This window comes from Heterodontus francisci, chromosome 3 (assembly GCF_036365525.1).
Source record: "Heterodontus francisci isolate sHetFra1 chromosome 3, sHetFra1.hap1, whole genome shotgun sequence".
Taxonomy (NCBI): Eukaryota; Metazoa; Chordata; class Chondrichthyes; order Heterodontiformes; family Heterodontidae; genus Heterodontus; species Heterodontus francisci.
In genome coordinates this window covers 42,101,221-42,125,175 of record NC_090373.1, presented here as the reverse complement: position 1 = coordinate 42,125,175, position 23,955 = coordinate 42,101,221, and the positions used below count along the sequence as shown (strand labels likewise).

At 43.5% G+C, this 23,955-nt stretch overlaps 1 protein-coding gene across 1 annotated transcript in view; it reads left to right on the top strand.

Annotated features, from left to right (window-relative positions):
* Nucleotides 1-23,955, top strand: part of csmd1a (CUB and Sushi multiple domains 1a) — an 880,611-nt gene that overhangs the window by 822,201 nt on the left and 34,455 nt on the right. Inside the window, exon 7 of the mRNA XM_068028481.1 lies at nt 21,760-21,967. Coding sequence (XP_067884582.1) covers nt 21,760-21,967 — 208 coding nt within the window. The remainder of the gene's footprint in view (nt 1-21,759; nt 21,968-23,955) is intronic.

Below are 23,955 nucleotides of genomic sequence, written 5' to 3'. Positions count from 1 at the left end.
AACAAGAAATGCTGGAAATACTCCAGGTCTGGCAGCATCTGTGGAGAGAGAAGCAGAGTTAACGTTTCAGGTCAGCGACCCTTCTTCAGAACTGACAAATATTAGAAATGTAAAATGTTTTAAGCAAGTAAAGTGGGGGGTGGGGGGGGGTGCAAGAGATAACAAAAGAGAAGGTGTTGATCGGACAAGGTCACAGAGAGTAACTGACCAGAAGGTCATGGAACAAAGGCAAACGGTATGTTAATGGTGTACTGAAAGACAAAGCATTAGTACGGAGAGGGTGTGAATTGACTGTAAAGCACAAAGCATTCCAAGCACAAGCATTAAAATTTTTTTGAAAAAACCAGAAACAATGGGTAGGTACAGTAGAAACAAACTAACCAAACTTTTAAAAAAAACTAACCGAACTAAAAAAAATTAAACTAAAATAACCAAGTAAAAAAGAAAAAAAAAATAACTAAACATAAAAAGGGGGTGGGGGCCGTCATGCTGTGAAGTTATTGAATTCAATGTTCAGTCCAGCAGGCTGTAGCGTGCCTAATCAGTAAATGAGATGCTGTTCCTCGAGCTTGTGTTGATGTTCGCTGGAACACTGCAGCAATCCCAGGACAGAGATGTGAGCATGAGAGCAGGGGGGTGGTGGGGGTGTTGAAATGGCCAGCAACCAGAAGCTCAGGTCATGTTTACAGACTGAGCGGAGGTGTTCCGCAAAGTGGTCACTCAATCTGCGTTTGGTCTCCCCAATGTAGAGCAGCCCACATTGTAAGCAGCGAATACAGTATACTAAATTGAAAGGAGTACAAGTAAATCGCTGCTTCACCTGAAAGGAGTGCTTGGGGCCTGGGATAGTGAGGGGAGAGGAGGTAAATTGGCAGGTATTACACCTCCTGTGATTGCAGGGGAAGGTGCCGTGGGAAGGGGACGAGGTGGTGGGGGTAATGGAGGAGTGGACGAGGGTGACACGGAGGGAACGATCCCTTCGGAATGCTGACAGGGGAAGGGATGGGAAGATGCATTTGGTAGTGGCATCACACTGGATGTGGCGGAAGTGGCAAAGGATGATCCTTTGGATCTGGAGGCTGGTAGGGTGGAAAGTGAGGACAAGGGGAACCCTGTCGTGGTTCTGGGAGGGAGGGGAAGGGGTGAGGGTAGAGGTGCAGGAAATGGGCGGGACATGGTTGAGGGCCATGTCAACCACACTGGGGGGAATCCTCGATTGAGGAAAAAGAAAGACATATCAGAAGCACTGTCATGGAAGATAGTATCATCAGAGCAGATGCATCGGAGACGGAGAAACTGGGAGAATGGAATGGAGTCCTTACAGGAGGCAGGGTGTGAAGAAGTGTAGTTGAGGTAGCTGTGGGAATCGGTGGGCTTATAATTGATACTAGTAGACAACCTATCCCCAGAGATGGAGACAGAGAAGTCGAGGAAGGGAAGGGAAGTGTTGGAGATGGACCATGTGAAGGTGAGAGAAGGGTGGAAATTAGAAGCAAAGTTGATAAAGTTCTCTTGTTCCGGGCGGGAGCAGGAAACGGCACCGATACAGCCATCAATGTACTGGAAAATGTACCAGATGAACTGACAGTGCAGATTGAAGTAAATAAATATGATCTGATAGCCATTACGGGACGTGGCCGCAGGAAAACAAGGATTGGGTCCTGAATATTGATGGGTATATGACATTCAAGAAGAATAGGAAGCTAGGTAAAGGTGGAGGGGTAGCACTGTTAATCAAGGATGGCATTTGTGCAATAGTTAGAGTTGACCTTGTTTAGCAGATCACGATGTAGAATCGGTTTGGATACAGATGAGGAATAGTAAGGGAAAGAAGTCATTAGTGGGAGTGGTCTACAGGCCCCCTAATAGCAACCACAATGTAGGACAAAGAATACAAGAAGAACTATTGGGGGTGCTTGTGATAAAGGAATGGCAATAATCATGGGTGATTTTAATATAAACTGGAAAAATCAGATCAGCAATAGTAGCCTGGATGAAGAGTTCATAGAATGCTTTTGAAATAGATTCTAAGAGCAGCATGTTCTCGAGTCAACCAGACAGCAGGTTTTATTAGACTTGGTATTGTGTAATGTGACAGGATTAATAAATGACCTCAGAGTAAAGGCATCTCTAGGTAGCAGAAACCACAATATGATTGAATTTTACATCCAGTTTGGAAAAGAGGAATGGGTCTAAGACTAATAATTTAAATTTAAATAAGGGCAACTATGTGGGTATGAAAGCTGAGCTAGCTGAAGTGAACTGGGTTACTAGGCTGGGAGGTAGATCAATAGAGAAGCAGTGGCAGACATTCAAGGGGATATATCAGAATACTCAAGATAAGTATATTCCTACTATAAAGAAAAATTCGAAGTGGAGGATCCACCGTCCTTCGTTAACTACAGACTTAAAGAAAGCATCAAACTTAAGGAAAAAGCACATAATTGCACAAAGATGCATGGCAGCTCAGATGATTGGTCAGAATATAAAGAATGGCAGAGAATGACTAAAAGGTTAATCAGGAGAAAGAAATTAGAGTATGAGAGGAAACTAGCTTGAAATGTCAAAATGGATAGCAAGAGTTTCTACAGGTATTTAAAAAGGAAAAGAGTAAGTCAAGTGAGTGTTGGTCCTCTAGAGAGTGAGAATGGGGAGGTAATAGTAGATAATAAGGAAATAGCGGATGAAATGAACAAATATTTTTCTTCTATCTTCACTATAGAGGATACAAAAATCATTCCAGTAATAGCTGTAAAACAGGAGGCAGAAGGAAGAGAAGAGCTTTGTGAAATTGTGGACTAACAAGTCCCCGGGTCCTGATGGACTTCATCCTAGGTCTTTAAGGAGGTGGCTAATGAGCTAGTAGATGCATTGGCATTAATTTTTTTTAATTCACTAGATTCTGGAAAGGTTCCATCAGACTGGAAAGTAGCAAATATAGCCCCACTTTTCAAGAAGTGGGGGAGGCAGAAAACAGGTAACTATAGGCCAGTTACCTTGACGTCTGTAGTGGGGAAGGTGTTAGAATCGATTATTAAGGAGGTTGTAGCTGGGCACTTAGAAAAACTCAAGGTAATCGGGAATAGTCAGCATGGTTTTGTGAAAGGGAAATCATGTTTAACCAATTTATTGGAATTCTTTGAAGGAGTAACATGCGCCGTTGGTAAAGGGAAGCCTGTTGATGTACTGTACTTGGATTTTCAGAAGGCATTAGAAAAGGTGCCACGTAAAAGATTATTGTGCAAAATAGGAGCTCATGGTGTAGGGGGTAACATATTAGCATGGATAGAAGATTGGCTGGCTGTCAGAAAATAAAGAGTATGCATAAATGGGTCCTTTACTGATTGGCAGGATGTGACGAGTGGAGTCCCACAGGGGTATGTGCTGTGTACTCTAATTTTTACAATTTATATCAATGACTTAGATGAGGGGAGTGATGGCATGGTAGCTAAATTTGCAGATGACACAAATATAGGTAGGAAAGTATGTTGTGAAGAGGACATAAGGAGCTTTCAGACTGATTATAGATAGGTTGAGTGAGTGGGCAAAAATCTGGCAGATGGAGTATAATGTCGGAAAATGTGAAGTTGTTCAGTTTGGCAGGAAGAATAAAAGAGCAGAGTATTACTTAAACAGAGAACATCTGTAGAATTCTGAGGTGCAGAGGGATCTAGGTATTCTAGTGCATGAGTCACAAAAAGTTGGTATGCGCGTACAGCAAGTCAGAAAGAAGGCCAATGGAATGCTATCCTTTCTTATGAGAGGAATTGAAAATAAAAGTAAGGATGTTATGCTTCAGTTAACAGGGCATTGGTGAGACCACATCTCGAATACTGTGTGCAGTTTTGGTCTCCTTATTTAAGGAAAGATGTAAATGTATTGGAGGCGGTTCAGAGGAGGTTTACTAGATTGATACCTGGAATGAGTGGGTTGTCTTATGAGGAAAGGTTGGACAGACTGGGCTTGTTTTCACTGGAGTTCAGAACAGTGAGGGGAGACTTGATTGAAGTATATAAGATCTTGAACGGTCTTGACAAGGTGGATGTGGAAAGGATGTTTCTTTTTGTGGCGAGTCCAGAACTAGGTGGCACTGTTTTAAAATTAGGGGTCGCCCTTTTAGGACAGAGATGAGGAGAAATCTTTTCTCTGAGGGTTGTGGACTTTGGAACTCTCTGCCTCAGAAGGTGGTGGAGGCGGGGTCATTGAATATTTTTAAGGCAGAGGTAGATAGTTTCTTGTTCGACAAGGGAATCAAAGGTTATCAGGGGTAGCTGGGAGTGTGGAATTCGAGACACAAACAGATCAGCCATGATCTTATTGAATGGCAGAGCAGGCTAGAGGTGCAAATGGCCTACTTCTGCTCCTAATTCATATGTACGGATGACCAGTATACCTATTTATCGTAATTAACAGAATTCCATAGTAAACTGATAACAATTTGATCTATTTTCCTTATTTTTAAATACCTCAGAGATACCAACATCTGAACCTTTGTTTTAGAGTCACCAGCCTAGTCTACTTGCTTGCCAATTCTTGTTCTTAATCCTTGAAGCATTTATTTTTTCCATTCATGCAAGTGATCAATTTTAGGACTCATAGTAATCTTTGTGGAGTTATGCAATTGCAATAATTAAACCTAATTTCAAGAACTCAGCCTTACATGGTGTAAGATGCTGGAAATCTGAAATAACAACAGGAATGCTGGAAATACTCAGCTGGTCAGCCTGTATCTCTGGAGAGAAAATCAGAGTTAATGGCTGGGACATTATGCTGGCGACAGGGGTCTCGGCGTCCAGAAAAAGCAACGGCGAGAACCCCACATCCTCTCTTTTGTGGAAGGTCGGCCGAATACAGTGCCAATTAGGCACTTAAGTGTACAATAGCGTGCCTACCTTGAGATCAAGGACCCAATTGACGGGTCCTGCCCTCTTGAGAGCTGCCGGCCAATCAGAGGCTGGCAGCTCTTCCACTGAGCAGCACCATCATGGAGGCGGTGGTACAACTACCCGAAGCCCAGGAGCGTCACTGGAGCTAGGCTATGGTTAGGTCAGGGAAGGGTGGGGTCATGGGGGAGGGGGTTATGGGGAGTCCCTAGCAAGGACCGGATCCTTCATTTACAGGCCTTCCCACCCTCGACTTAATTTTGGCAGAGGTGGGAACGCGAAGGTTGCAGGGTCTCCCCCTGACATCATCCCATCCAATTATATGCTCTCCCCGCCTCCAAACATTTCTCACGGGAGAGCATAAAATACCACCCAGTGGGCTGGATTCTATAGGGCCACAGCTGAAATTGGTGACGGGCGAAGAAAATGGCAGCCCACACACCCAGGTTGCACACCAAAGACCGATAACAGTGGGGATTGTCCCTTGTTTACCTATGGATGGGGTTGACCTGTTCCTGGGTAATGATCTGGTAGGGTCGAAGGTGGTCGCTTCCCCAGTGGTTTTAGAGAGACTGAAAGAGGTCAGGGAGACAGAGCAGTTACAGGAAAGGGCCCCTAGGCATTTTTCCTGACTGTGTGATGACCCAGTCCATGGCCAAACAAGCTCTGTCAGAGGAAGCAGAAAAAGTAATATAGAAAGTTCAGAAGGGAAGCAAAAAAAAGAACATAAAGGCAAAGAGAGAGTATGAGAAGAGACTGGCAGCTAACATAAAAGGGAATCCAAAAGTCTATAGGCATATAAATAGTAAGAGGTTAGCAAGAGGAGAGGAGGGGAGGGGGAATAATTAAGTACCAAAAATGGCATCTATGCATGGGGATAGAGGGCATGACTGAGGTACTAAATGAATACTTTGCATCTCTCTTTACCAAGAAAGAAAATGCTGCTGAAGTCTTGTGCAAGAGGAGGTAACTGAGACACTGAGCGAAAAATTCATAAAGAGGAGGTATCAGAAAAGGTGCCTGTGCTTAAGTTAAAAGTCACCATGACTGAATGGGACGCCACTGAGGATGCTGAGGGATGTCATAGAGTGAGAGAGTTATAACGGCACAGAAGGAGGCCATTTAGCCCATTAGGTCCATGCCGGCTCTCTGTAGAGCAATCCAATTAGTCCCATTCCCCGGCTCTATTCTCATAGCTCTTAAGTTTATTCCTCTCATATGCCCATTCAATTTCCTTTGAAATCATTCATCATCTCTGCCTCCACCACCCTCATTGGCAGCGAGTCCAGGTCATTACCACTCGCTGCATAAAAAGTTCTTCCTTAGAACCCCCTGCATCTTCTGCTCAATACCTTAAATCTGTGTCCCCTAGTCCTTGTGCCATCAACTAATGGTAATGGTTTTCTTTGTCTGCCCTATCCAAACCCGTCATAATCCTGAACACCTCTATCAAATCTTCCTCCAATCTCCGTTGCCCCAAGGAGAACAACCCCAGCTTCTCCAACCTAACCTTGTAGCTGGAACCATTCTGGTAAATCTCCTCTACATCCTCTCAAGAACTTTAATATCCTTTCTAAAATGTGGTGACCAGAATTGGATGCAATACTCTAGTTGTGACCAACCAGAGCTTTTCAAAAGGTTCAGCATAACTTTGCTGCTTTTGTGCTCAATACCTCTATTATGAAGTTCAAGATCCTATATGCTTTGCTCACTACCTCTCAATATGTCCCGCCACCTTCAAAGATCGATGCACATGAACCCCCAGGTCCCTCTGTCCCTGTAGTGTACACTCTTTAGAACTGTACCTTTTAGTCTCTTTTGTCTTTCCCTATCCCCTTTGCCAAAATGCATCACCTCACACTTGTCTGTATTGAATTCCATCTGCCCATTCTGCTAGCCTGTGTGTCCTGTTACAGTTGATTGGTATTACCCTCACTGTTTGCCGTACCTCTAGGTTTTGTATCATCGGCAAATTTTGAAATTTTACTCTGTGTTCCATTATCTGAGTCATTTATGTATATCAAAAGACCAGTGGTCCTAGCACAGAACGTTGGCAAACACTGCTGACTACCATCCTCCAGCCTGAAAAACAGCCTTTTACCATGACTCACTGTCTTTTGTCCTTAAGCCAATTTTTTATCCCAGCTGACACCGGCCCTCCTATTCCATGAGGCTCAATTTTATTAACCAGCCTTTTATGTTGTAATTTATCAAACTCTTTCTTAAAATCCATATAGACAACATCCACCACATTCCCTTCATCAACCTTCTCTGTTACTTCATCAAAAATATCAATTAGATTAGTCAAGCATGATCTGCCTTTTACACATCTATGTTGGCTCTCCCAAATTAGCTCAAATCTCTCCAAGTTCCTGTTGATTTTTTTCCTTGATTATTGTTTCTAAAATCTTACCCACAACAGATGTTAAACTAACAGCCTGTAGTTACTCGGAATATCCTTACACCCTTTCTTGCATATGGATGTCACATTTGTCACTCTCCAATCCTCTGGCACCACACCTGTATCCAGGGAAGATTGAAAGACTATGGAAAGCCCTTCCACTATCTTCACGCCCACTTCCTTTCGCAACTTGGGATGCAAGCCATCCAGACCAGGCAACTTATCCATTCTAAGCATAGCCAGCCTTTCCAGTACATCCTGCCGATCAATTTTCACCTCATCCATTAACTCTATCATTTCCACTTCAACCATTATTTTGGCAGCGTCCCCTTCCATTGTAAACATCGATACAATGTACTCCTTCAGTATTCTAACCTTGCCCTGTTCCTTTAAGCATAGATCACCCTTTGTCCCTAATAGGTCTCACCCCACCTCTTACTACTTGCTTACTATTTATATGGCAGTAGAAGATTTTTGTGTTGCCTTATATGTTAGCTTCATTTTATTCTCATATTCTCTCTTCACCAGTCTTATTTTCCTCTTCACTTCCCCTCTCAACTTATCATATTTGGCCTGGTTTCTCGCTTGAAGAATTCACCTGACATGCATCATACAATAACCAGGGGGCATAAATTTAAGGTAAGGGGCAGGAGGTTTAGAGGGGATTTGAGGAAAAACCTTTTTGCCCAGAGGGTGGTTGGAATTGAAACACACTGCCTGAAGGGGTGGTAGGGGCAGGAACCTTCATAACATTTAAAAAGTATTTAGATGAGCACTTGAAATGCCATAGTATACAAGGCTACGGGCCAAGTGCTGGAAAATGGGATTAGAATAGATAGGCTTGATGGCCAGCACGATCATGGTGGGCCGAAGAGCCTGTTTCTGTGCTGTATAACTCTATGACACCATCTTTTTTGTTCCATCATATTCTCTATCTCCCTTGTCTCCCTTGGCTTTGGTTCCCTTACCTTTCGCCATTGCAGAATGTACCTTGCCTGTACCTCAAACATCTCCATAAAGATCACTCTTTGCTCCGTTACAGTTTTTCCTGTCAATCTTTGGTTCATTTTACCATGACAAGATCCCCTCTGATCCCATTGAAATTAGCCCTCTTCCAATTTTGAAGTTCTACTTTAGATTGTTCCTTGCTCTTCTCCATTGTTTATCTAAATCTTATGATACAATGATCACTCTTACCCAAGTGTTCCTCCACTGACATTTAGTCCACTTGGCCCACCTCATTTCCCAGCATCAGATCCAGCAATGCCTCCTTCCTAGTTGGACCGTGAACATACTTGTCAAAGAAATTCTGCTGAACTCATTTTAGAAATTCCTCCCCTCCTTACCCTTTACTCTAACATTACCTCAATTGATATTTGGGAATTCAAGTCCCCCACTATCACCACTCTATAGTTCTTGCACATCCTTGTGGTTTCCCTTCAGATTTGCTCCTCTATCTCTCTCTCACTATTTGGAGGTCTTCAGAATACCCCCAGTAGCGTGATCATCTCCTTTTTGCTTCTCAATGCTATCCAAATGGGCTCTGTCTTGCCCCTCAAGGACATCCTCCCTTTCCAACAATACAATGTCTTTCCTAATCAATATTGCCACCCACCTACTTCTTTTCCTTTCCTATCTTTTGTGAACACTTTGTATCCTTGAATATTAAGTGCCCAGTCCTCACTATTTTTAAGCTTTGTTTCCTTCAATGTCACTACATCATATTCCCACATAGCTATTTGTGCTTGTAGCTCACTAATCTTATTCACCACGCTTTGTGAGTTTATATACATGCATTGTAAACTTGTCTTTGTATTTCTCATAATCCTTCTTAGTCTTCTCCTATTTAATATGGTACTACTTCCTTCTCTAGTACTATCCAGCACTCACTTCTTTGTGCACCTTATTCCTCTTTTCTACTTCTATGTTCTGTTGCCCATCCCTCTGCCAATTTAGTTTAAACCCTTCCCAACTACACTAGTGAACCTCCCCATGAGGACATTGGTCCCAGTCCTTTGAGGTGCAACTCGTCCCTTTTGAATAAGTGCCTCCAGCCCCAGAACTGGTCCCAATGACCCAAGAATCTGAAGCTCTCCCCTAAGGGAGGAAATTGCGGGGCATTGGCCATAATCTTCCTAACCTCCTTAGATATGGAGGTGGTGCCAGAGGACTGTTGAATTGCAAATGTTACACCCTTGTTCAAAAAAGGGTGTAAGGCGAAACTCCATCAGCAGGAGGTCAGTCCGTTTAGTCTCAGTGGTGAGAAAGCTTTTAGAAATGATAATCTGGGACAAAATTAACCTGGAGAAATGTGGATTAATTAAGGAAAATCAGCACAGATTCGTTAAAGGTAAATTGCGTTTAATTGACTTGATTGAGTTTTTTGTTGAGGTAACAAAAATTGTTGATGAGATTGATGTGGTGTACATGGACTTCCAAAATGTATTTGATAAAGTGCCATATAACAAGCTTGCCAGCAAAATTGAAGCACATGGAATAAAAGGGACAGTGGTAGCATGAATACGAAGTTGGCTGAGTGACAGGAGCAGTGTGAACAGTTGTTTTTGAGAATGGAGGAAGATATAAGTGGGGTTCCCCAAGGATCAGTACTAGGACCACTGCTTTTCTTGATATATATTAATGACCTAGACTTGGGTGTTCTGGGCACAGTTTCAAAATTTGCACTTGGCACAAAACTTGGAAGTATTGTGAATTGTGAGAAGGATAGTGATAGACTTCAGGAGTACATAGACAGGTTGGTGAAATGCGTGGATATGTGGCAGATGAAATTTAATGAAGGGAAGTGTGCAGTGATGCATTTCAGTAGGAAGAATGAGGAGAAACAATATAAAATAAAGGATACGTTTCTAAAGGGGTTTCAGGAACAGAGAGACTTGGAGATATATGTGTGCAACAATTGTTGAAGGTCGCAGGGCAGCTTGAGAACGTGGTTGAAACAACATACAGGATCCTGGGTTTTATAAATAGAGGAATAGAGTACAAAACCAAGGGGATTGTGATGCATCCATATAAAACACTAGTTCAGCCTCAACTGGAACATTGTGTCCAATTCTGGGCACTACACTTTAGGATGGATGTGAAGACTTTAGAGAGGGTGCAGAAAAGATTTGCAAGAATGGTTCCAGGGATGAGGGACTTATGTTGTATGGATAGATTGGAAAAGAGCAGGTTGAGAGGGGATTTGATAGAAGTGTTCAAAATCATGAGGGGGGTCGGAAGGGTCGAAAACAGAAGGTCACTGATATAAGGTGAATAGCAAAAGAACCAACTGTTTTATGCAGTAAGTGGTTAGGATCGGTAATACACTGTCTGAAAGGGTGGTGGACGCAGATTCAATGGTGGCTTTCAAAAGGGAATTAGATAAGCAGATGAAGCGAAAAAATTTGCAGGGCAGTGGGGAAAGGGTGGGGGAAGTGGGACGACATGAATTGCTCTTGCAGAGAGCCAGCATGGTTATGATGGGCTGAATGGCCTCTTTCAGTGCTGTAACCATACTATGATTCTATAAATAACATAAAAGTTGATTATTCCAGTCATGCGGTGTATTAACTTTCTGAAGAATGCCTCACTGATTTATAGACCAGGTGTGGCATTGTAAGTAGAATTTATTATGAAGTATTGTGAGCAGATTTTCTCTTGGGGTGGAAAACCTCCAACAAAGCAATGAAGGCGTGAAGTATGTCAGAAAGTAAGGTTCAGGGCTGATGCACATCAAAAACTCAAACAGGGGAATTTTATTCTGGCGGCGGGGGTCTCGATGTCTGGAAAAAGCGACACCGAGATCCCCACATCACCTCTTCTCTAGAAGGCCTGTCAAATCTAGTGCCAATCAGGCATTTAAGTGGACATAGTGGGCCTTCCACAGGATCAAGGACCCCGTTGCTGGAAGTCCCATCCTTGGAGAGCTGCTGGTCAATCAGAGGCTGGCAGCTGCAGCGCCACACAGAGATGGTAGCTGCTGCTGGAGGAGCAGCTACCTGAGGCCGAGGAGCATCGCTGGACCCAGCCCAGAGGTAGGTCAGGGCGGTAGGGGTCCCGTGGGCTGGGGGTTGCAGAGGGGAGGGGGGTCAGCAGCAACAACAGCAAGGGCAGGGGTGGCTCTCAGCGGGCAACGCCCGCCCCCACCCCGCCCCGTTCCTGATGCTGGGTCCCTCGGTCAGGCACTAAGTGCCTTTGAACGAGGGCCCCCACCCCTGACCCCAGAGCAACGAAGCAGCCCGCATGGTTTTCCATGCAGCGACATGACCGCCCCCTGCACAGCTATCTATGGCCGCGGTGGGAAGAGGCCTTTAATTGTGGGTTAATTTGCCAGTTAAGGGCCTCAACTGGTGACAGGGCGGGTTGGCTGTTCACAGGACTAGATTTTGGCACAGGCAGGATGGTGGGAGGAACCACCCACCCGGCCACCATCCCACCCGATTTTCTGCTCTCTTTGCATGCAAACGTTCCGTGGGGGAAGAGCATTAAATTCCCCCCAAAATGTCTTGAGGGGTGGGTAGTGTGGAACAGCAAGACTTAAAAAAAGAACACCAAGATAAGACAAGAATACTATGCATAGTTGTTGAAAAAAATATACAGTCAAAGAATGAAGCAAGAATGAAGCAAGTATGGTAGCAAAAGTGAAAGTAGCAAGGTACATACACTGGTTACTGAGCGAGTTAATTATATCATTTTAGAGTTCAGTGAAAGGATGGTTTTGAGCAGAAGACAGTATGGTATTTATTATAACTATTCCTGATGATGTTTTCAATGGCAGAATGTGACAGGGAGTAATATAAAGTAAAGCTTTCATTTGTATATTATTTTAAAAGTGAAGCATTAAGATTAATAACTAGATATTGCTCCTGATTATTTCAACATAGAGAAAAGCCTAACGCATGCATATGATATCGAACTGTCCATTTAAAATAAAGGATTGTTGTCAGTGGTAAGATAGTGCACATAGGAATGTTAAATGAATGTGTGAAATTATCCACTAATGTGGTCAACAGTGTTCCCTCGAAGCTGCGTGTCCTTTCAGCAACCTGAACGTCTCTGCGCAGGCTGTGCACAAGTCAGCGCATTTAAATTACCTCATGTGCGCGGCCTTGCAAAGGTAAGTTAAAGAGGACACAGTCTTAAAGAAATCGCCCACAGTACTCAATAAAAAAATTACAGGGAACATTGATGGTCAATGATATTTATTATTCTGAGGTGGCTAAACTATGCCAAGGAAATGAAGACATGTATCGAGTTATCTGATACTTTGCACATTCTCCGATTATACATGCCTACCTAATTGAAATTTTGCTGTATTGAATATCCATAAATAAATGTACTGAAACGGAGCAGCATAATTAGCCTTCATTGCAGGACAAGGTGAAGAATTATTGGTCACAGGCTCATCAGAAACAAGTCTAAAACAAAACAAGTGAATGGGTGTCTTTCTGTCACAAAACTTGACTCATGAAGGCATCAAGCTGCACCAAGCTCATGTTTGCTGTGGATTTAATAGTTATAGATCTGTACAAAATATTAATTTTACAGTGACACTACAATTTATATAATCTCATATGCTTTGGGTTTATGGATCAATATGTGGATGTGGCTGCAATACTCAATTAGGCAAATAGCATCTCGAAGTAGCTCTCTGTGTCACATGGTGTGTGTGATCCAATCAGATCCACTATTGGTATATGCTAATCATGACACCATGGCTTGATGGCTTGGCCATGTGAGCTGCATGGAAGATGGCAGGATCCCCAAAGACACATTGTACAGCGAGCTCGCCACTGGTATCAGACCCATCGGCCGTCCATGTCTCCGCTTTAAAGACATCTGCAAACACGATATGAAGTCCTGTGACATTGACCACAAGTCGTGGGAGTCAGTTGCCAGCGTTCGCCAGAGCTGGCTGGCAGCCATAAAGGCGGGGCTAAAGTGTGGCGAGTCGAAGAGACTTAGCAGTTGGCAGGAAAAAAGACAGAGGCGCAAGGGGAGAGCCAACTGTGTAACAGCTCCCACAAACAAATTTTTCTGCAGCACCTGTGGAAGAGCCTGTCACTCTAGAATTGGCCTTTATAAGCCATTCCAGGCGCTGCTCCACAAACCACTGACCACCTCCAGGCGCTTACCCATTGTCTCTCGAGATAAGGAGGCCAAAGAAAATTGTGTAATCAGTTTACGTTGAAAACGTAAGATAGCCTTTTTTTAAATGTATGGTTATTTTTATTTTGTCCCCCTGCACAGTTAGGTCTTAATCTGCTCGCCACCATGCCCAATCTGAATCTCCATCCCAATTCCTATGCTGAGGTCCCAACCCATTCAGCCTGTCTAGATATTGCCTCTTTGTCCTGTTCTATCCAATCCTCATGGAGCCTTTTTGTCTGACCTGACTAGGTATCAGACTAGAGTGCCAAGCCTGCTATACTCTCAGCACTCTATGAACTGCTTTGCCTGTGCTGAGATGAGGGAGCAGATTACAGGACATGCGCGAAGCCAATATCATCACCCTCTATAAGAACAAGGGTGACCCCAGTGACTGCAACAAGTACCGTGGAATCTCGCTGCTCAGCAGAGTGGGGAAAGTCTTCACTCGAGTCATTTTAAACAGACTCCAGAATCTGGCTGAGCGTGTCTACGCTGAGGCACAGTGCGGCTTTCAAGCAGAGAGATCCACCATTGACATGCTGTTCTCCCTTCGCCAGCTACAGGTGAAATGCCGTGAACAACAGATGCTCCTCTAAGTTGCCGTCATAGATCTCACCAAAGCCTTTGACCTCATCTGCAGACGTGGTCGCTTCAGACTACTAGCAAAGATCGAATGTCCACCAAAGCTACTAAGTATCATCACCTCATTCCATAACAATATGCAAGGCACAATTCAGCATAGTGGTGCCTCATCAGACCCCTTTCCTACCCTGAGTGGCGTGAAACAGGGCTGTGTTCTCGCTCCTACACTTTTTGGGATCTTCTTCTCACTCCTGCTCGCACATGCGTTCAAGTCTTCAGAAGAAGGAATTTTCCTCCACACAAGATCAGATGGCACGTTGTTCAACCTTGCCTGTCTTAGAGCGAAGACCAAAGTACAGAAAGTCCTCATCAGGGAACTCCTCTTTGCTGACGATGCTGTATTAACATCTCACACAGGAGAGTGTCTACAGAGACTCATCGACAGTATTTCGGCTGCCTGCAACGAATTTGGCCAAACCATCAGCCTCAAGAAAACGAACATCATGGGACAGGACATCAGAAATGCTCCATCCATCAATATCGGCGACCACGCTCTGGAAGTGGTTCAAGAGTTCACCTACATCGGCTCAACTATCACCAGTAACCTGTCTCTCGATGCAGAAATCAACAAGCGCATGAGAAAGGAGTCTGCTGCTATGTCCAGACTGGCCAATAGAGTGTGGGAAAATGGTGCACTGACACGGAACGCAAAAGTCTGAGTGTTTCAAGCCTGTGTCCTCAGTACCTTGCTCTACGGCAGCGAGGCCTGGACAATGTATGTCAGCCAAGAGCGACGTCTCAACTCATTCCATCTTCATTGCCTCCGAAGAATCCTTGGCATCAGGTGGCAGGACAGTATTTCCAACGCAGAAGTCCTCGAGGTGGCCAACATCCCCAGCATATAAGCCCTACTGAGCTAGCGGAACTTGAGATGGCTTGGCCATGTGAGCCGCATGGAAGATGGCAGGATCCCCAATGACGCATTGTACAGCGAGCTCGTCATTGGTATCCGACCCAACGGTCATCCATGTCTCCGCTTTAAAGATGTCTGCAAACGCGACATGAGGTCCTGTGACATTGACCACAGGTCCTGGGAGTCAGTTGCCAGTGATCGCCTGACCTGGCGGACAGCCATAAAGGCGAGACTAAAGAGTGGCGAGTTGAAGAGACTTAGCAGTTGGCAGGAAAAAAGACAGAAGCGCAAGGGGAGAGCCAACTGTGTAACAGCCCCAACAACCAATTTTATCTGCAGCACCTGTGAAAGAGTCTGTCACTCTCGAATTGGCCTTTATAGCCACTCCAGGCGCTGCTCCACAAACCACTGACTACCTGTAGGTGCTTACCCATTGTCTCTCGAGACAAGGAGGCCAAAGAAGAAGACTAGGTATCAGCCCAGTTACCTGAAATGACGGGGAGAGGCTAACTGCTACAGCGCATGCCATTGTTCTGAATGATATAAGCTGTAGCAACCAGCCTCCTCCTTTTGTTCATCAGTCTGTGGCCTTCAGCCCTAAACTCTCCCTCTTACACCTGGGTCTCCAGTACTGTGACCACAAGCAATACCACAGAGGTTTACTGACCTTCTTTACATTATCTTGCATCAGAACTGTGTGGAATCTTCTGAAAATGCAAGTGGATTACATCTACTAGATAACCCTCTCTGGTACTTCCTAAAACAATTCCATTAGGTATGTAAGATATGCAGTATTATTGTTTTTCGATCTATGCTGTCTTCTACAATCTTCTTCAATTTATTTGAAGATTGAAAGCATTTCAAAAATGCTTTTCACCATTTCATAAGCTGAAGATATTAGACAAACATATCTCTGGTTATTGATTTGTGTGTTATTACACCAATGTGTTTTATTGAATGATAATTTTCTTTAATCCACTGACTGGAGATCTGAATTTGTATTTTTTTAAAAAGACATTTTTAAAAATACCTTTTTAAAAGACCAGCTAAAAGGCTGGCAGCTTAAGATGATCAACTAGTTTGCTACATTATATCCAACATTGCTAAGAACTGTGAGGAGAGAGACAAAATGTCTGTGCGTTTCCCAGCAAGAACCAAGATCCAGGAAGTTTAAAAGAACAACCTGTTCTATTCAGCAAGCAGAGAAATATTGCTAACTGCTATGTTTGAATCACTGAGTGTGTGAAAATGTGAAAAGCCCCTCCCCATCTGTGGTTTTTAAGCTGGTGTTTTTCTCTGCAGCAGAGGAGAAGCAACCGGACTCTGACATGAGCAGACCCTTAGTTGGTCTCTCTCGCTCTGTCTCTGACTCTCTCTGCATTCCAGCTTGAAAATTTTCAAATCCTGCTTATTGACTGACCATTTTTGCATACTCCGACTATAATCAGAAACCCCGTTGGAGGAAATCATCCACATCACTATCTCCAAGAGACCCACCAAACCAGTCATCTACCTCTTCAAACTAAAAGCCTCAGGACCACTGAATTCAGCTAGAATCCAGTGATATCACCACACTTCACAGACTGTATACCCCCTTTGCCTATGGGCTCTAACTCAACCAATCTACCTTTCCCCAATCTGTAACCTTTTCTGTGTGTGTAAACCTCCAGAGTGTGTGTGAGTGAAAGTTGGCGTGTAGTTTATAACCTCTTTCTTTGTTAAACTCAAGAAAACCCATCCAATTGGTTCTTGTTATGATCGTAGCAAGTGAGTAATCAAATACCTGTTGAATTGGCCAGTACCTCCACTTTAAGAAAAAAGTAAACCTGTTGTGGTCTCATAAGGAGAGGGAAGCCCTTCAATCCCTCCTCACTTGACCATAACAGTGTCAATCCTTAGATATTAAGATAATGCATGCTTCTTTGACCTCTTTGTTTCGAGAGACAATGGGTAAGCAACCAGAGGTGGTCAGTGGTTTGTGGAGCAGCGCCTGGAGTGGCTATTATGGCCAATTCTAGAGTGATAGACTCTTCCACAGGCGCTGCAGATAAAATTGGTTGTTGGGGCTGTTACACAGTTGGCTCTCTTCTTACACTTCTGTCTCTTTTCCTGCCAATTGCTAAGTCTCTTCGACTCACCTCTCTTTATCCCTGCATTTATCGCTGTCCGCCAGCTCTGGTGATCGCTGGCAACTGACTCCCATGACTTGTGGTCAATGTCACAGGACTTCATGTCACGTTTGCAGACATCTTTAAAGCGGAGACATGGACGGCCGGTGGGTCTGATACCAGTGACGAGCTTGCTGTAAAATGTGTCCTTGGGGATCCTACCATCTTCCATGTGGCTCACATGGCCAAGCCATCTCAAGCGCCGCTGGCTCAGCAGGGCGTATATGCTGGGGATGTTGGCCACCTCGAGGATTTCTGCATTGGAGATATGGTCCTGCCACCTGATGCCAAGGATTCTCCGGAGACAGCGAAGATGGAATCTATTGAGACGTTGCTCTTGGATCACATACGGTGTCCAGGCCTCGCTGCCGTAGAGCAAGGTACTGAGGAAACAGGCTTGAAACACTCGGACCTTTGTGTTCCGTGTCAGTACGCCATTTTCCCACACACTCTTGGCCAGTCTGGACATAGCAGCAGACTGCTTTCCCATGCGCTTGTTGATTTCTGCATCGAGAGACAGGTTACTGGTGATAGTTGAGCCGAGGTAGGTGAACTCTTGAACCACTTCCAGAGCGTGGTCGCCGATATTGATGGATGGAGCATTTCTGATGTCCTGTCCCATGATGTTCGTTTTCTTGAGGCTGATGGTTAGGCCAAAATCGTTGCAGGCAGCCGAAATCCTGTCGATGAGTCTCTGCAGACACTCTTCTATGTGAGATGTTAATGCAGCATCGTCAACAAAGAGGAGTTCCCTGATGACGACTTTCCGCACTTTGGTCTTCGTCTAAGACAGGCAAGGTTGAACAACCTGCCATCTGATCTTGTGTGGAGGAAAATTCCTTCTTCTGAAGACTTAACCGCATGTGAGAGCAGCAGTGAGAAGAAGATCCCAAACAGTGTAGGTGCGAGAACACAGCCCTGTTTCACGCCACTCAGGATAGGAAAGGGGTCTGATGAGGCACTGCTATGCTGAATTGTGCCTTGCATATTGTCATGGAATGAGGTGATGAAACTTAGCTTTGGTGGACATCCGATCTTTGCTTGTCGTCTGAAGCGACCACGTCTGCTGACGAGATCAAAGGCTTTGGTGAGATCTTTGAAGGCAACGTAGAGGGGCATACATTGTTCGCGGCATTTCACCTGTAGCTGGTGAAGTGAAAACAGCATGTCAATGGTGGATCTCTCTGCTCAAAAGCCGCACTGTGCCTCAGGGTAGACATGCTCAGCCAGCTTCTGGAGTCTGTTTAAAATGACTCGAGCGAAGCCTTTCCCCAATATGCTGAGCAGAGAGATTCCACGGTAGTTGTTGCAGTCACTGGGGTCACCCTTGTTCTTATAGAGGGTGATGATGTTGGTTTCGCGCATGTCCTGTGGTACTGCTCCCTCATCCTAGCACAAGCAAAGCAGTTCATGGAGTGCTGAGAATATAGCAGGCTTAGCATTCTTGATTATTTCAGGGGTAATGCCATCCATTCCAGGGGTTGTTCCACTGGCTAGAGAATCAATGGCATCACTGAGTTCCAATTTTGTTGGCTGTTCGTCCAGCTCATCCATGACTGGCAGAGACTGGGCTGCATTGTGGGACACCCCATGTATATATGGAGCAGCTACAAATATTAGCCAAAAGCTTCTCAATTAGTAGCTCAGTTCCTTTGGACTTTTGAGGTTTATTTTGTTTCCTCCCAGTATTTTGTTGTCATTTACATGTATTAGACTTTGTGATATTAATCTATAAGCACTTAATACATTTGAATGAAATTTCTTTGATATTTTAACAGTCACTTTAATCCATTTTGTGGGGTAGTGTGTGTGTTAATCCCTGCTTCCTGTTAAAATAGTCTTAAAGAATTAGGGGACCGATTTTATGAATTAGCCCTCTTGGTGCCATCTTCATATGATCAGAGTGAACTTCAGGAATTTAGGTAGGCAGATTAGGGAAGCTGCATGATTTACTGTCCGTTATATTTATAAAATCTACCCTTAGATTTTTCTTCTGTTTTATTTTCTCATTCAACGCACTTTGGAGCTTTCCTCATTGATCGAATATTAGCTGTGTTGAAGTCTCAGTGACATTGGTGTTACTTTTGGCCTCTGACTTTATTACAACATCAACACGTAACTTTTTACCGATCCTTGCCTCTGGTATTTATCCACATCCAGATTAATATTCAGTTGTTAACAGCTTTGTTGTTTTTATCATCATTTGTTTCAAATTATTTATGTTGCCTTTTTTGTTATTGTAAAAGTTTCAGATCATCCTCTGTTAACGATGACACACATCCAATTTTGTGATCCCTTTATGGAATGTGGGTGAACTGACCAGGCTACAATTATTTCCCATTGCTTATTTCCCTCAGGGAGTGGTGATGGGTCTATCTTTAAAACCACTGCAGTCCTTGTAGTGTTGGTGATCTGGTAAAGGTCCTGAGTAGGGAATTCCAGAATTTTGGACTAGCACCAGTGAAACAGCACTGATGTGTGTCCAACTCAAGATGGGGTGTGAGTTTGAAAGAAACTTGCAGGAGGATAAGCCTATCTTTTTGAAACACAATAATCTATTCCAATGTATACCAACATCCAAGCAATGATATTTACTCAGATCCAGGAGGAAAGCAGCAGGAGGATTTTCAGAGAGACCTGGAAATAAGGGTTTGCCTCACATCCTGTAGAATTTAATGACAGGACATCATTAAAATTTTTTCCCATCAGACAGCCAGCCAGGTTTTTCGGTCGGCCATCTGTCTAGCTAGAAAGCAGTTGGGAAGTGGATGTCGGGTTATGTCTGACATTGGTGGGATTGGGGTGGAGGTACAGAAATCATGAGACAGATCGGACATTGCGGTGGGGGATATTGACATTGTGGGTGGGTAAGATTTTGTGGTGGGCCGTACGGACATCACGTTGCAGGGTGGTCAGACATGGTGGTGGGGAGGAGGTCGGGGGATGATGTGGTCGAACATTGAGGATTAGACATTGAGGGGGTTGAGGCAGACATTGAGGTCAGACATTGTGGGTGAGGGAGCTGTTGGACATTGCAGAACGGGTGCAGAGAATGTGGTTGTGGGGTACAGTGAGCTCTCTCCATTGAAACCGGAAGTGGACAAGTTAGAAGCAGGTTGGCGTTGTTTGAGGATTTAAAATCTTTGACCTGCTTGCCTGACCCCACCCATGATGGCCATGCATCCTTGCGGGTTAAACCTCCTCCCGCACCCCCCCCCCCCCCCCCCACCCCCACAACACCTCCCCTGTGATTGTGAATGTCAATTTTTTCAATATTATTTTTATCATAATTTTTTACTGTGTCACCTGTGTCTCAGTGAATAGCATTCTTGCTTCTGAACCAGAAATACTTGGGTTTAAGTCCCATTCCAGAGGCTTGAGCGCTTAATCTAGGCTGACCCTTCAGTGCAGTAATGATGGAATGACATATTGTTGGAAATGCCGTTCTTTGGAGGAGATGTTAAACTGAGTTTAACCTCTCTGTTGAATGTATGGGCGGCACAGTGGCGCAGTGGTTAGCACCGCAGCCTCACAGCTCCAGGGACCCGGGTTCGATTCCGGGTACTGCCTGTGTGGAGTTTGCAAGTTCTCCCTGTGTCTGCGTGGTTTTTCTCCGGGTGCTCCGGTTTCCTCCCACAAGCCAAAAGACTTGCAGGTTGATAGGTAAATTGGCCTTTATAAATTGTCACTAGTATAGGTAGGTGGTAGGGAAATATAGAGACAGGTGGGGATGTTTGGTAGGAATATGGGATTGGTGTAGGATTAGTATAAATGGGTGGTTGATGTTCGGCACAGACTCGGTGGGCCGAAGGGCCTGTTTCAGTGCTGTATCTCTAATCTAATCTAATCTAATCTAAAAGATCCCATCTCTTTATTCGAAGAGTTGGGGAGATTCCCTCGTGTTCTGGCCAATATGTAAACCTCAATCAACATCACTAACACAGATTATCTGGTCATTATCACAATGCTGGTTGTGGGAGCTTGCTGTGTGCAAATTCCCTGGAGTTGTGGTTCTTCTGACTTCAGTCAGCAGGTAGTCAGTGTCCTGCCGACTTCAAAATCTCAGCGCCCAGCGGAAACAAAGGGAGGAAGCTAATAATGATGAAATCTATTCACTCCTATTGTATTTGAAAACTGTACAATTTGTAGAGATGGGCTAAATGGCAGTTCAAAGTGTATAATACATGCCAACCCTGACAGGTATTCTTTCTAAACGAAATAAAGGGATTTTTTTTCACTTGACTAAGTACAGGTTGTGTTACTTCCTGATTACTCAAACCTCAGTCGTGTTACTCCAAGTCAAATGTCAACTCATTTGCAATTAATCAATCTTAGAAGAAAATACATATTTTTTATGATTGTGAGACCCAGGTTATTTAATGTTTCATATCTTGCACAATTACATTTTAGTGGCATATGCATTTTCATGGATGTTTTGTTTACTAATTATTAGATAAAAATAGCCTTTATTGACTTTAATTAAGAGTTCTGTGAATCTCTGTGAAATTCTTAACCATAAAGCAATTTTTATATTTTATTGAGAAAATGTTGTCAATGATGAAATAAATTGTTTCAGCATTGAGTCGAAATTGTGATTATTGAATGGTGTTTTCCCTCAGGAACTCTGTGCATCATTTGTTTTTCTTGTTGCTCTTATTGCAGCTGAAGGAGCTTGTGGTGGGACATTGCGCGGAACCAACGGAATGATTTCCAGTCCGCACTTTCCATCAGAATACAACAATAATGCTGACTGCACATGGACCATCCTGGCAGAGCCTGGTGATACTATCGCACTCATCTTCTCCGATTTTCAGCTTGAAGATGGATATGACATCCTGGAGATTAGTGGGACTGAAGCACTCACAATATGGCAAGTACAATGGCTGTTATCTCTTTTTTTCAAAGAGCCAAATAACTTCTTTAAAAAAGCACACAGTTTCTTAGTGGTGTTATTTTTCACAATAAAGGATATTTTTGGAGATTACTTTAAACGTTTCCCACTATCATGAAGTGTAAATGATTTTGCAGGCCTGTTGAAGATGGCAGATAAAATGTCATTGTATACATGCATTTTTTTTAAAGAATCTGTGCAAAACAATGTGCTGTTTGCTTGATAATTATTAATGACAATTCAAGCTATATTTGCAAAATTGGATGAGGGAGGTTGCCAGATCCATTTATTTGGTTGTTGCTGTGATCGTAATCCTGCTGGTTGTTGTTGAATTCCTTGTCTTGCCATGTTGTTAAAGGTAAATAGTGCATAAGCAGTGGCCACCTTTCTTTTTTGACAATGACTCGAATAGAGTGGCAAAAAATGGTAAACTACTGGACCTTTTGGCCATTTATCTTGAAATTTCAGTCAGATTTCTTCTTAGAACTTTGGTCTTTCCTGATGCTGCTTGTTCAGGATAGGAATCGTTTTGTCTAAAATCAATTGTTCACTTAAAAGAATTGACTGTTGTCACACTGCAATATCTACATTTCCAAAACAAAGTTGATTACAGACCTCCTTTCCAAACTCTTATTTCTGATACTGCATCAGAAGAAAGGCACTCTGCACAAACTCTGCTGCAACATACCCTGAATATTCATTCTATGTGTTTTCTATCACAAAACTCAATCAGCTGCCTAAAAGCTGGATTACGCTGACATTAGAGAAATCTGAAATAGGATCCATGCTCATTTTTGGATGAGTATACTTGTAATGAGTGGTAGGGATTTTGTCAGAGTAAAATTAATGGTTGTTTTTAATCAGATGTTAAAATAATATTACAGGAGATCGTTAGGAGCTTATTGGTCAATCATGCAGATTTTAATTTTCCATATTGCCTCAATTCCAAATATTAATGAGAGTAATTGGGAAATTAATGAAGTAATAACTTTCAGGTAATCTTCTGAAGGTCAGTAAAAGAGATAGTTTTAGTCATTGATCACTTTCATGCCCTTCATGCTCTGATAGTTGCTTTCATCTATTTACTTGAAGAGTTATACTGTAAACCAAGTAACTGATTACATCACTTGAATTTTTTTTAATGGGGAAGAAAACAGTGGTCTTATTCTTCACAGCAACCTGATAATCACAATTGATGAGCTCATCATACAGTTGTTACAGACATTTAGGAAGGTGATAACATTGAAACCGTTGCTTGAAATAAGGATTACCATGACACCACATTTACCTGGGAATCGTCTGATTTACCTGATAGTAAATCATGCAGAATAAAGCTGATTTTTCTTTTGCATGTGATGAAGGTTAAGCTTCTGGAAGAGTTAAACTTTGCTTTCACTCTTGTGGCAATGCTAAGCATAGGCAGAATAGACAGGATACTTATAAAGGTGAACCTGTTCCTGAACCTCGTGCAGCATGAAAAGTCATCCATTCATAAGTTCACATTTCCATTTGGCTTTGTTGCATTTCTTAAAGTACCCTTTCATGTGCCACTCGTGTGATGGAGTGAAGTAGGCACATGACTTTCTCCAAAGTGATTGTGTCGGCAGCTTCGGACTAGATGTGTAAAGCTAACTTGGGGTTCAAATCTTGACCTCGAGTGTCACACAGACTCAAAGGGCTGGATTTTACCTCTGGGGGTGAGAAACAGAGGTCAGGACTGTTTCCAGGTCCCGAACATGCCCCGGGGGGTGGCTGGGGGGAGAAAACAGTCACTCACCTTTGCTTTTCCCCAGGTGGCCAATTAATGGCCAGAGAGCAGATTTGCTGTCCAATTAAGGATGGCGGGTGGGCTCTCGAAGCTGTAGGGCCAATCAGAGGCTTCAAGATGGAAATGGCAACTCCTCAACTTTTTCCAAATCTTTAATTAAAAAATAGATTCAGTAGCCAGGTCATCGCTGTTTGGGGGT